The sequence below is a fragment of the Temnothorax curvispinosus genome, unplaced genomic scaffold (genome assembly GCF_003070985.1).
Source record: "Temnothorax curvispinosus isolate PA1 unplaced genomic scaffold, ASM307098v1 QBEX01006326.1, whole genome shotgun sequence".
Lineage (NCBI taxonomy): Eukaryota > Metazoa > Arthropoda > Insecta > Hymenoptera > Formicidae > Temnothorax > Temnothorax curvispinosus.
In genome coordinates this window covers 992,338-1,006,600 of record NW_020216106.1, presented here as the reverse complement: position 1 = coordinate 1,006,600, position 14,263 = coordinate 992,338, and the positions used below count along the sequence as shown (strand labels likewise).

The window sequence follows — 14,263 nt, the reverse complement described above, 5'->3', positions numbered from 1 at the left end:
ATTCTCTTGATTCGCGTCCGTTCTTTCCGTCCTCCTAGCTTTTCTCACCTTCGTCTGGTAAAAGCAGTCGAGAGAAACTCGCGCATAGGTCGTAACAAATTCCCGAGTATTATATAGAGTTCACAAAAAAGTAAATTAGAAGAGTCTCATTATTTGCTTGCACGTTGAAGATAATAAACAAATATAACTTTTAAATATTTATACGTGCGTCTAAAATTAAACGGCAATATGCTTCAAACATGCTTCAAACTGGATGATACCTAATTATTTTTTGTTAATTAATTTATTAATTATTAATCTATTCGTGAAGTTGCATGATTGTAAGTGGAAGAAAATCCTTTTATTTCCTGTAGGGTCAGGGCCCTTTTGTTTCCTCCCTGTTTTTCACCCGCGGCGTAATTTTTATATTCATTAACGCCATTAGGGAAGCACGTGCAACCTCACCTTCCAACGGTAGAAGGGTCGGCGAAATGAGAGTCGACATTGCGCGACGTCTGACTTGCGGATCAGAACAAAGCGACGCTATTTCGAATAATTACAACTCGTCCTCACTGTACAAAATTTTTTTCAACCTCTGTCGAAAATCGCTTTCATTCTTCTCATACTCGTCACTGCAACGTTTCAAACACATAGATTGTTCTGCTACTAAACCCGGCTATCTTACGTAACGATACAAATACAGAAAATAAATGCGAGAGAAAATATTGAAAAAAATATTGCAAAGTTTTTTTATCCGAGATTACTTTTTACAATTTGTACAAACACATCTATGCCAACTTTTATTTGAACAATAGAAATGTAAGCTTTTACACAGTATGGGAGTTTATTCCGTCCGCAATTATAGATATTATTTTTAGAGCACATTCTATGCTTTTATAATGATTAACTCTCCAATTCCGACAATTCTTAAATAATTTTTGAAGGTACCGCGAAAGTATCCCTATATCTCGATTTGGATGTGAAAAGTATCATTCGTGCCAAAAAAATGGACATCGCAGTAAATTAAATCGGAGAAGTGTGTTACGCCGGGGAAATAAAAGCAGGTAAACCCGTTATGCAAGTTGCGCCGGTGGTCACGGTCCCTCGCAGATCCGTTTACGACGGGAAAGAATGACAAAAGGAAAGCGGGGCGCGACGGATAAGCGGAGAAAAGAGCGCACCTAGTTTGAAATTTCAAATTCATTTACGGTCCCGCTGCCGAGTTTTAATCCGCTTTAATTATGAAAAATCGTTGAGTGCTGCCGACCTATCTACCAACCTACCTTCCATCCTTTCGTCTTCTCTGCATCCAGGCATTCCTTTGCGTCACTTTTATCGCCGAAGCGAAGATCGTCAGTCTCCCTTAACTGCCATATCTTCTTCCTTTTACTCACGCGACGTCTCATTACTGTAATTACTTCATGCTCATTGCAGTGTATAAGTGTTATTATAGATCGTTATAAATAAAAATGTAAATGTAGAGTACGTAAAATTTGCAATAATTAAACTCATTTAGAATTTCTTTCACTAAAACTGTTTTAAGATCTATGATATAATATAGAGTTGAATTTCCATGTGTAACAATCTAATGCAAGATCTGTGAATGTTGACGGAAATATTCTATCCCCCTATCTCATCCAGACGTTCCATTTCCTTTGCTGTCATGTACATCTCCTGTTTATCGACATATTCAATTACCTTGATGACGTGCACATTAGATCCTGCGACATCCGAAAGTATATATATATACATATAAACGCATTCCCCTTTCTTCAGATATAGCGATAAGAGAATTGGCCGAGAATACCTTGTTCTTTCCTTATAGTGCTTTTATACCATTCGGTAAACTTATAAAATCAGGTTATATTTGCGGACCCTGGGGTTTACTTGTTTCAAAGGTGGCCATTACAGCCGCGAGTAGTACGGTTCTGATTAAAGGAATTAAAAGGATGAACCTCTAAGAGTAAACTTATATGACACTGCGCGCGAAGGCACGTAGTTTCATTTTCCAACAGCGTTATTACGTTAGGCCATGCATTATCAGAAGTGCAATCAAAATTATGGATGTAATTTCAAAGTCAAAGGCAGAGAGACATGGTTATAGCTCTGAAATATATTAAGCCACGACTGAAAATTCGTGAAATAACATTACAGTATTATGATACAACATATGTAATTATCTAAACTTATCGAAATTGTTGTCGCGCATTCGAACCTTTGGCTAACTCAAAAATAAATTGGTACAGAACTCGCTGTGTGGTGTGGTTTAGCATATCAAATTAATTTGCAGCAAATTCTTTTCTTTTCGCAAAGCTAATGAGCAAAATTGTCTACATAAATCTGAGTTATATAAATCTGGTATCTCAGAAATAGAAAAACACAAGTCAAAATGTAAAATAGAGATGTATCTTTGTACATGTTTTATACGTTGCAGGCAAGACGTGATGCATCGTTTACGGCACCGTCCACTTTGCACGTCTTCTTCGGCCTGTTTAACTTCTTGAGTTCGATGTCCATCGATCTTCTCCTTGACTTCCCTTGCGCAAGTACTTTGCGCCAGTCGAACGTGCGTTCGAAAGGCGTGCTCTTTAATTTGGCCAGAGCCTCGGCTTGCACCTCCAGAAAATTGTATATAATTTCTTCCTCAGGATCGGCAAAAACGCCCTTTTAACAGAGAGAATAATTAGTATCTAATGTCATTGGCATACTTTGTATCTGATGGAGATAAACATTTTGATACGTGCAATTTTTACGTAAGAGATAAAAGTCTAGAAAAAATATATTATAAATTTTTCTTTTATACACGTAAGAAACATTGACGATATGGATGTGAGATTAAAATACTTTTCTTTGTACCGTTTATTTTCCATTTTAAACAAATGAAATATACATCTATAAACAAGACTCAGCAGTTAAAGAACATTATTATTTTAAATAGTCTCTAAAATTTTATTACAATTTTAATCGTCCGTGCGCGATTATATCGATATTTTATCACTTTCCATCGTGATGTTTTTATTCGAGCGTATATGCTTTTTATATTACGATACTGTACTAATTATTTGCAAAGGATTGCAGTAAGATTAATTGATTCCCTTGACGTACTTCTTTTCGAGGAGCGGTTTCCTTCTTAATGAACTCGTCGATCGTTAAGCGTCTGTCGGCCGCAGAGACTGGCAAAGGCGGCAACAAAGTTTCTCTGCGCTCCTGCCGCTGCTGCTCCGGGAAGAGGTACACGACGGTTTCCTCAAAGATTTTGTCCTGCAGATTCAGGATCTCGCGTATCTTACGCTTTTTTGCCCTCGCCTCCTGCCGCAACCTGAGAATCGGCTCGCGCTGCCTCTCGAGGACATCTTTTCTGAGCCCCTTTTTCTCCAGGATCAGTCGTTGCATGCGCTTTACTTCCATTGACATCCACCGTTCCTTGGCTTCTTCGAGGAACTGCCAGGGTTTCCGACGCTGTGAATAGCACGAAATTAACTTAGCAGAAAAAGGGAGATCGGTTTTCTTCTCAGCGCGAGATGTGCCCGGCGACTGAACCGGGAATTTGCCATTATTTACGTGACTATATAATCGTTCGACTCGTTCGGGTGCGGTTATCCGCGTAGTGCGAATTGCCGACCGAAGCGTGGCTACGAATTGAATGAAAATCATTGAATTATTTATCGATGTGGAATATCAGAGTGGTCGTACCGCGGATCTCGTAGGTGTAGTCGCGCGACCTGCCGCTTCGACCGTGTCAGCTTTAATCTTCTCCTCGGCCTCCAAGCGCTTTTTCTCCCCCTCCATTTTACCGAGCTTCTTCTTCATCTCGATATCCTCGAGATTTGTTTCGCGCCACATTTCCTGCCAGGCTTGAAACTCGCTTATCTAGTCATATGCGGAAATAGGCAATCGTTATAGATAGAAGGAATGAAGAAATTTTTATTACCGTTAGTAGTAAAATTACGATGAATTACTATAAAAATGAAGAGAGAGGATCTTTTTTACGAACACGACTCCTATTAAGTTTTGGTATATTTTCGTCTTATGGAAAAAGAAAATTTTACGAAGCGAATGCGTGTGAAAATTCGGCTAATTATTCCAAAACATTTTGTTGCAACGAAATAATTAGACTGATAACAAGCATGATTATTGTCTTTACTGTTCTAAATATATAATGCAATTTATTTTCGTCTAATAAAGACATATTTGCCTTCCGGAACATAAATTTCGAGTTACTTCGTTTAGACGTCTAATCGATATCGCTCTCGATCTATCGCTGTCGCGTCTCTTTTTATCTCACCCTTTGAACCTGTCGGTCGATGAACTTTTTCATCCACTCGACGTCGCCTACGTCGTACGTCAGTAAGACACGCGGCGCCGTGAACGTCCTTAAAGAGCCGTTGAAATCGCAAAATCCGATACACTGCGGCTCCAGCGGTAGCTCGTGCGTGTAGATACCCGTAATTATCCGTCCGGATAGACTCTGCACGAAGCTCGGCTCGTGACTCTTTACTATGAGATCCCAAATTTCTACGGTGCCGTCCATTCGTCCCAAGATCAAAACGGTCGGACGTATAATTCCCCACGAGCACGCCGAGTATCTGTGTTTAATAAAAAAAAGTATAGCAGGAAAAGTAGATCGATGATCTAAAAGTGATCAGCATTAATCCGATGTTGCTTTCTGTCTTTGTACGTTAATTATACAGCGGTTTTATTAATTGTCAATGTCACACAATACTAAAGAGTTGATTTTGGAGATAATTTTAAATGCAAGATATGCGTTGCTCTCTCTCTTTCTCTTCAAAATCAATAAAAATATATAGAGTTAATGAGACAGAATGGACCGTTTGTCGAGTGCTCGAATCGCGAGAGCATCGGCTCGACAACGCTCGATAATGACTGTTGCGGCGGACCGACCGCGCGCGGCCATACATTGGAAATAGCTTTCATTAACGGAGTAGTAACAGCACGCGGGTGCTGTAAATGTAAGTTATGATCGTATTGTCATGCAGATCATACCGAAAGTTCGACTCTCGCCGTTCGAAAACTATGCGCGGCGCGTGAAACGCGAGCGAGCGTGCGAACGGTCATCGGCGCTCGTGTGCGCCGGGCAATGAGAAACGCTATCGTCGCAATTACATGCTGTACACCGCGGCAATTTATCGCGCGGCCTCGCTCGTTATTTTTATTTCCAATGAAACGCGAACGAACCGCGCGTACTGCCGCGTTTATGTATATTCATGACCATGTTTCGTTAACTCTCGCGATATTGACGTTTCTCCTCGAGGAGTAATTTCTCAGCGCGCAATTCCCGCGATCTCGCTCGTCCGCGGTTATTTCAACGCGAACAGCTCTTCGTCGCTTCCTCTCTTTTTATCTCCTCCGCCATTCTCTCCTTTCCGCGGGAGAATCACTTAGCTCCCGGCGTTTATTTATGACGCAGGAGGGAAAGTTCAGTTTGCTCTAGTCGGACAATAGTCCCGCGCGCGATTTTTTCCACTCACCCGACGTTGGACTTCTTCCAAACGAGCGGCTCGCCAAAATCGTCCCTCCATACGGCGAAGATCTTCCCGCCTATCGTGACCACTACCTGATGGTAATAATTGGATCTGACCGAGTGCGTAACCGGTCCGTCGTGCAGCCTCTTCATCCAGAGCCAACGTGCCGTCTCGCGATTCACGCTTACGTCGGTGGCGAATTCGTAGCCGGTCCACGTTATGCACCCGAAATCACCTGTTGCCGTCGTTTACGCTTTAATCCACTTTACGCCGTTGATATTAAATTAGATCAATCTTATTCAAGGGGATTTAAGTATAATTAATTGTGTTTAATCGCGCGCATCTGAATTGCATTAACATTAATGAACTCGGGATGTAATCGTGCCGTGTCTCAGTCCCGTAGACGTCAACGGTCGGAAATTGAGTCGCGGGAAAACGTTATACAAGTCGTCTTACCTTCGACGGTTCCGACGAGCATCTTCGGCTCCATGACGTAGTTCGCCTTCTCGATTATAGGTTTGTAGTACTTTCTAATTGTGAGGTCGTCTCTCGCCACCGGGAACGGTTCGACTTGTTCCTTGCGAAACTTTGGATTGTACATGCTGAGAGTCGTTATCACGAGTTGCCGGCTCTCGTCCGGATATTGAATCACGAGGATATAGTCGGGCTTGAACATGCGATCGAGGATCTTGAAGGGCGACGCCGGCTGCGCCATGGATTTCGAAATATCTGGACGAATCTTCTTCCGTCTACGAACTTGTCGAATGTCCTTCTCCGAGGGTTGCGATCTTTCGTACCAACGTCAGAGATAAAAAAAGATGTATCTTACGTTATCTCGTTAATAATAACGAAATAACGTTAAAATAAAAATAGATTATTAGAAGATTATTTTACGCGATGTGTTTTCATTGATTTAAATATCTTGCATAAAGAAAAAATAGAATTTTGATGATCGATGGTTACTAATAACTCCAAATCCATTATAAGATTTTTATTAATCTTTTGTCTGCGGAAATTGATCTCTACCGGTGCAGTTTCGCGCAAATACGCTCCTTTCTCTCGGCGCAGAATAGGATGTAATCTCGTAAATATCGCACCAATTTCGTATCAAGTGAGGAAACAATTCACTGGTATTGGAGCATCTACATAGCCATTGTGGCACAGCCAAAATGAAGAGCGCTTTCTCCCTTGCACCCCACTGGGCGCGCACAGAGATCGACGAGGCCAAGGAGCTTGGGAGTTAGCAGGTCCGGAGGACTACTCTGGACGGTAAGGGACGGCGGGGAAGGGTTAGGAGCGAGGACTGAATACCGATCGACGATTATAGAGGGATGGTCTATCCATTTTCGGACCATATAAACGCCAACTTCGGAGAATCGAGGAGCGACGGAGAGTCAAGTCGCAGGACCATTACGGTTCCGCAGACCGAGAGAGTTTCTCGAGAAGGATGACGGCGAGGAGACGGGGGGGGGGAGGAAGCGGAAGGCGGTTCGTCGTCCCGCGTCCGGAAAGGAGGACTCGAAAGGCAAGAGACGGTGCTCGCTCTTTAACGTTTCGCTTGCGACAAGTTTCGCGCCCGTCGAACATTCGAAGTCGCTAACTTCCATGTCTCGGGAGATACGACGGCACCGTCTACCTTTCTCGTGGTTACCAATTGCTGGTTGAGATCGACCGGAGGCCGCGTCATGCGCCAGCCGTTCGAGTTGCTCTTGGCATTTTTAAGAAAAACGACGTGACGTTTTCGCTGGACGACGATGTCGGGTGTCGCGAAATTGAAAGATAAAGAAAACGGATCCTCTCTGACTATACGTTGGGATCTCTTGAATATTCTATTTCTTACTCTTGCGAGTCGAATGGCGTCGTAGTTTCATAGGAAAATTCGTCCGAATCGAGACATTGATTCGATGCGACTCCGCGACGGTCACGTCGTTTAGTTCCTTAACGTTTAATTCTTAACCGATGGAGTAACGCGACAGAAATATCAATATCCTTCTTCTGATTCTCACAGGACCGTTGATAATGCTAAATCCGCAATGTAAAATTTTACTTAGGGACAAAAAGTAATACATATAGGAAGTTTTTCTCTTTTAAAGATTTAAAGTCTCTTTCTTAAATTCTCAAGTAAACTTGTTGCAAGCGTGGTAGAATCATGTGCTTGATATCTTTATTATAAAGATGTCGATCATATTTACTCAAAATGCGTTTTACACCCCATTTTTTCCAATTATTTCTGTTGATTGAAAAAATCGTCCTATTTTATTTTTAAACATTATTTCATCACGCATTGCTCTTGAATACAAAAAGCACTATTCTCATCGGTAAATTAAGACTTGTTCAAAACTAAAAACATTACATCTAAGAACTATAAATAGCATCTGTTAAATAATAAACGTGTTAAAGTCAATAGACAAAGGCGATGCTTACTTAAGATCCCAAAAGGCGACCGTGCCATCCTGGCTGGCGGTTACGAACTGATAGCTTAGATTGTCCAGGGGCGCGTCTTCCGGCAAAGACGAGATCCGACCGTTTTTGTCGACCTTGTGATGTGAGGGCACCCAGACTATCTGGGTGATGCCCGCCTTCTGGCTGTACTTCAGGGCGGACATTGCCGCCGGACTGATCAACGACGTTGCCGTCGTCTCGCGCATCCATGTCATCAAGCTCCTCATCGCGATGCTGTACTTCACTTGGGCGCCCGTCTGCGCCACCACCGTCTCCACCTGCTCGATTTTGCCAGGAATGTGCCAGATGGCGATCTACGGGAAGGATATGGATGGATTTTATCGTCATCCGCTTGTCCGCCCCTCGTCTCGTTTCACTACAGCCTAGACTTTTACGTTTCACGGTCGCAGCTTGTAAGAGGATGTTTTCCCGTACGTTTTCGGAGACGTTTCTTCTCGTATAAAATTTGCTAATTTGAGCTCGCAAGTAGTGTCAGGCAATTAACAAGATGCGCACAGAGTTTTTAATTAAAATAGTAGAGCGTTGATAAGAAATAGGAATATAAAATAATATTCGCTAATAAATTCAATAAAAATTGATATTTTTTTATAATAAAAGAAGTTAAATTTTATTTTCTTTAATAATAGAAGTGTCTCGACTAGTAAGTCGAACTCTGCACTGTTATTTTTGTGTTCTTCGCATTATTAAAGAAGAATATCTCGAATGCGATGTAATGTTTTATTATAATCTATTTTAATCTTATTTTAGTATTCTTATTAATATTTTAATAAATGCCGTACGTCGCAGAAAAACGCTAAATAAAACTAGTCATATAACCTAATTTCGAAACCGTTTGTCACTTTTTGTCGTTTTTGTTAATATTTATTTTTATTTTTATTAACATTTTATAGTTGCAGCGTGTACTTTAGTTTATATTTATATTAGAATGCACAATTTTGTGCTTTTAGTTTCATTTATTTAAATTTTTGATATAAATCTTTATGGATTAAAGTCAGAACGAATACTGAGAGCATAAATAGTAGTATAAAGAATTTAATAATATGCATAATTAAATACTGCATAATCAAAAAAATCTTTTTCGATATTTGGACGATCGCAGATGACTATTGTATCGCATTAACTATTTTGATTCACGCGAAGACTACGTGTTCAAGCTCTTTTTTTTTTAGGTATTTAAACATATCCAAGAATTACTTTATATAGCTCGAAAATGTGCAGGAAACAATCTATTAAAAAAAATATATGAAAAGTTTGACATTTTCACCGTTTCTTTTGACTTGACTTCTTTTGACTTTTGAAACCGGGATAAGCGCATTTCCCGATACTCGTGTTCGTCGTCTGGCGACGTTTTCTAATACACGTGTTTCACGATATTCGATTGCCCGATCAAACGCGTGTCCCGGGTGTCATCTGATATCTAGAACATTGTGGAACATCGAGAGGAGCGGTGGGAGGATCGTAGCGATGGATTAATGGAGACAGGTGATCCCGCTTGCATACGATATTCGCTTGCATACGTTGCGTTCGTTGTTCGCGTTTGCCATGATTGTCGATGCTCGGCACTTTTCGAATTTTCACGTCCGAAACTCTGCACGCGGTGACAAGTCGGGGGTAGTACCCAGGTAGATCCACGCGATGTGTTTTTCGATATACGTGATTGATATCGATCGTGTTCCATTTGGATTGAACGTCCGTCGGAAGAATTTGTTTACGAATAACGCGCGTGTCGCGTTATTCATTCGCGGGTATGACGTGTCGAGCGAACGCAAATGCATTGGGGTGTATCGCGGGGGATCGGCAGTAACGGGTTAATCGACATTGGTGGATTGCCGTTTGTCTGTAAAATGAGGAAAATATTCATATCCGCTTTTACTGTCGAATTATCTCACAATTCCTGTTTTTTTTCTTAATTCTACGACAACAAAAAAGAAAACGTATGCTGAAGTGGGAAAAATAGAATTTATTTTTATCACCTGGCCATTTGTACAGCCACCTATGATGATGCTGCTATCGAGAGGGCAGACGGAAACGGATGTTACTTCTCTTGGACATTCGAGGATGAGTTTAGGTGACAAACAGTCAGTGAAGGACCATATGAGGACGCGATTGTTGCCTTCACAAGCTAAAAATACCTATTTATAAGAAATACGATTTAAACTATATATATTAAATTATAATAATTTTATTACGCGCGTGTATTTACGTAAATAAAAAAAAAACGTTTTGCTGGTTCCGCATTAATGATAAAATGTTCTTCAATATTAATTTAGATCAACCTCACGAACAAAATAAATATAATTTTTAGAAGTAATTTGCAGGGTAATGCCAAACCTCGTCGTAAGTTTTAGGACCTATTAGATGCTCCCCTTTCCCATGTTGCGTGTAAGTAGCTATCGCCGTTCCGGTCCAGAATGGATGCCAGCTGAGATCGTTGATAACTTTGTCTGCAATGAGCTTTCCGTCGTAGTAGCTCTGATGTTCTTTATAACCTATGGGCACCGGTGCCTGCGTATCCTTTTCATTAAGCACCAGATTTGCATAATCATTTGTATATATATCCCACGTGGAGTTCATTAAAATCTGTGACAGTAAATAAATTAGAAGTATTTGCTATATCCATTAAGCTCGTGTCTTAAAAGAAATTAAATATTTTAATAATTAGTCTAGCTCATAATTAAATTAAGATAAGATATATATTATATCCCAATTACACTTATATTTTATTATTTAAAGTATTGTAAAAATCAATAAATTTGTAACATTACCTGATCGCACATTTTGCCGGTGTAACGTTCCAAGAAATCCTTCAAGGACTCTATCTTTTCCTCGGTGTAAGTAGACAAATCGACTGTCTCGTATTCGTACAGATATTGGTACCAGGAATTGACAGGTATCGATGGCGCCGTTTGCGCCTCGTTGTGTCGAACGATCGGCGTCACTTGCGTATAGCTGCTTACCAATTTACGCCGTACATTCTCAAATATTTGCCGGTTATCCGGTAGCAGCTCGATATATCCGTCCCTCTGATCGTCCGCCTTTCTGTCCGTTAGATTTATCGGCACGTTCAGCAAATCGGCGGTAGATGTAACCTGATTGTAATTAAATGCGAAAGATATGATCGTTCGGTACATCATAAACGGTGTGGGCTGGGCTGTACATATCACATACCTCTCGCAAATACGATTAAACGATCGCGAGATTTATAAACTGCTTCTTGCCCGATCGAAATCAGGATAAAGTGATTAATTTATTTATTGTGATTTGTGAATGCCGCTACGATATTATTGTCGATTCGCCGAGATTAGTATATTTATAGAGGCAGAATTATAGTAGTAATTTACGATAATCAGTTTAATACTGCGGCTTAGAATTAACGAATGCAAACTATCAATTTCCACTCTCGCACACGCGCGAGTTTATGCGCTGGTAATGCGCGCTGTCGAAATGTAATAAAAATTTTCAAAAATTTACGGACTATGTTGCTCGAATGTAAATATGGACTCGCTCGAATAGATATGCAAGTCGCGACCGAAAAGTTTCGACGACGGCGGAGTGAAAAGTCGCTTCGACGTCGTTCGACGAAAGCTACGAGAGAACACTCGAGTCAGGAATGCGATATGTAACATGTCCCATCCATATAATGTTTATTAACAACTGAAGAATTTAGTGTAGTATTTTGCATCTACTTCTTTTACTAAAAGATTAGTTTAAGTTTAATTTCTACAAAGTTTAAGATTAATTTCGCCTCTCTCTCTCTCTCAAAAAAAAGTTCTTAAGATATTAAATTAGATATTATTGCATTAAATCTTCTAATTATTTATTAGGATATTATTTTTTGCACATTATATCAATCTCAATTAATTGAAAGTGATGAAAGGTTAACCAGACTATGATTTTTTGATGTTATAACAAACCGCAACTGTAACTTTTAACACCGAAAACCAGAACTATGACTCTTTAACGAATCGGACTATGATTCTTTAATGCAAACCTCAATTTCGAATAATGGCCTTGTGTCTTTGACGACGTTGGCATCGACCACGGCACCGCTTCCCAAGTCGTGCCATCGGCCAGGAGATTTGTAGATCGCGTTCCTTACGCGATTTTCGTGATCCTCCCTTTGCTCCTGTATGTGCTTCACTATAGCGTCTCTAGCCTCCTCGGTGAGGACAATGTAGAATTGGCCCTCTTCGGACAGGGACGGTGCGTAGCCGATGAAAACCTTTTCATCAGGAAATGCGTGAATCTCGTCCTTCACCGGCAGGAAGTCGCTGCTCTCAGAATGTAAATCTATATTATCCTCTATAACATCCTTCCTAACGTGCACCCATGGATATTCCGCGGTAACGTCCTCGCCAATGATGCACCCGACGATCTTTTGTGTCAGCGGCGACAGATCGAGTCTCGCTATTCCCGGTATTCCCTAAGATTAAATCAATATATTTTTCTTTTTTCTCTGAAAGAGATGTCTCTTTTACAGAAATATTGTAGAAATTAAAATTACTCGATATAAATGCCGATATATTAGACTAATGACAATTTTTTTATTCAGGCTTAATTCTTATTCAGATATACTTCCGTTGAATTCCTTTAAAGTCTTACGTTTGAACAATTCAATAACCTCGAAGTTTTGAAAATAGAATAAACCGCTGGCATGTTGAAATATTCACCATCGACGCGGAATATCGAATTTTCTTCGATGGCTCCGCGGTTATCTGCGTCGTGTTAAATTTCCAAATGTCGCTTACTGACGGTCGAGAAGAAGCGTAAGAGTTGAGATCATAGATAGTTCTCCGTCTTCGCATTGATGGATCATCCATTTCTATACGGATTTTCTTCTTCGCCTCTTTTTCCCAATCTTGTGTAGCTGACAGAATAATAAGACAGATAAAGTAACTCACGAGTAATTTTTCAAAAATAAAAAAAATTATGAAAAACGTAATTCCAGTTTTTACGATAAAATACAGCAGGGTTTTATTTATTAAATAAATAAATTGTGTTGTCGTATAACGAGATATTAAGAACTTTTTGACTAATAAACTTCAAAATGGTAGATTGATTAAAATAATAAAGATATTGAGCCAGTTTATTTTAATAGGTTATTTAAATACATCAATCAATATATTTATCAGATTCGCACGATTCACATTTTAACAAACCAAAATCAATAATCTCTTTCATTATTTCTGCCAACTCGCTGCTTTAAATCGCGTCATTCATATTTGAACGTATTTACGCTCGGCTAAGTTTACGTTTCATTGTTAACACAGTGCGTACTTCCACCCGACACGCGTATATCCCGTATGCATCATCGATCTTCGTTCGGTACATAATTTTAACCCATTCGTTACAAAGTTTCAATATTTCTACATTCAACGTTATCGATGTTGTTCCTTCGAATGCAGCGCGTTGTATTTCAACAACAGAGCGTATTTCAATTTAAAGGATATTTGTTTTCGAGTTGACAAAACAAAATCTTTTTGTTATATGCAAATCCAAAAGAATACACCGCACAATGCCTCACAGTTTTCGTATTTAGTGTTATTTTAACTTTAGTTCCTGTCGGAGAATACCGAAGTAAATAGACGTGTGCATCAAGATATCATCCGGTATAGGTTTAAGAAACATGCATACCCACGTCGTTGATATAAAATATGTACATCGTGAAATATTCATCATGGTTATTACGTCAAATTTTCTCTCGGTGACTATAACCTACACGGTTTTTTTTCCTCTTCCCATTCCCTCTCCTCGCAAGGTTCTTCTTCCCCTGAGCTGAGAGATTGTCCCACTTCGAAATAGTCATCGTATCTGTATTCCCGCTCGGTATCGACCTCCTGAAACTTTTCATTTCCTGTCATTCTTTCCGCATTTGCTTCGCGTATTTCTCCCTCCATGATGTAAACTGTCCGCTCGATTATTTTACGTTTCCAGGGACTTCGTTGTCTCCGTTGATGCGATCGACATGCAAAGATAAAACTACGTGCGTTCGCGGATACGTACGTACATACGTACAACGTAATACGCGTTAGGGCCAAAGCACATATGACAGTCGTAGTCGTGGACGTAAGTAACGCACAAGCTTTGGCGTATCCTGATCTGTCAGGTCGGGGTCTACGACCGTCGTATATCGCTACGCCATGTTATGTGCTTTGGCCCTTATGAATCGATACGACGCCGACGTGCGGTGAATGTTAACCCGAATGCGATACGAGATGAAAGACAGAAGAAATCTTCACGTCCGATCGGCGAAACGAGCGAATTGGCTCGATCCGTCGATTGTTACGTCGCGTCGCGTCGGTGTAACAAGTTTTTAATCCGAACTATATAATTGGCTG

At 40.3% G+C, this 14,263-nt stretch overlaps 1 protein-coding gene across 1 annotated transcript; it reads right to left on the bottom strand.

Annotated features, from left to right (window-relative positions):
* Positions 1-2,400: 2,400 nt before the first annotated feature.
* Positions 2,401-13,822, bottom strand: LOC112455699 (WD repeat-containing protein 63-like). The gene is given in 13 exon segments (XM_025017797.1): positions 2,401-2,694; positions 3,154-3,438; positions 3,673-3,849; positions 4,265-4,565; positions 5,469-5,697; positions 5,919-6,250; positions 7,887-8,218; positions 9,899-10,057; positions 10,257-10,505; positions 10,691-11,014; positions 11,917-12,348; positions 12,596-12,792; positions 13,645-13,822. Coding segments are annotated over 13 exon segments (3,489 nt in total).
* Positions 13,823-14,263: the final 441 nt, after the last annotated feature.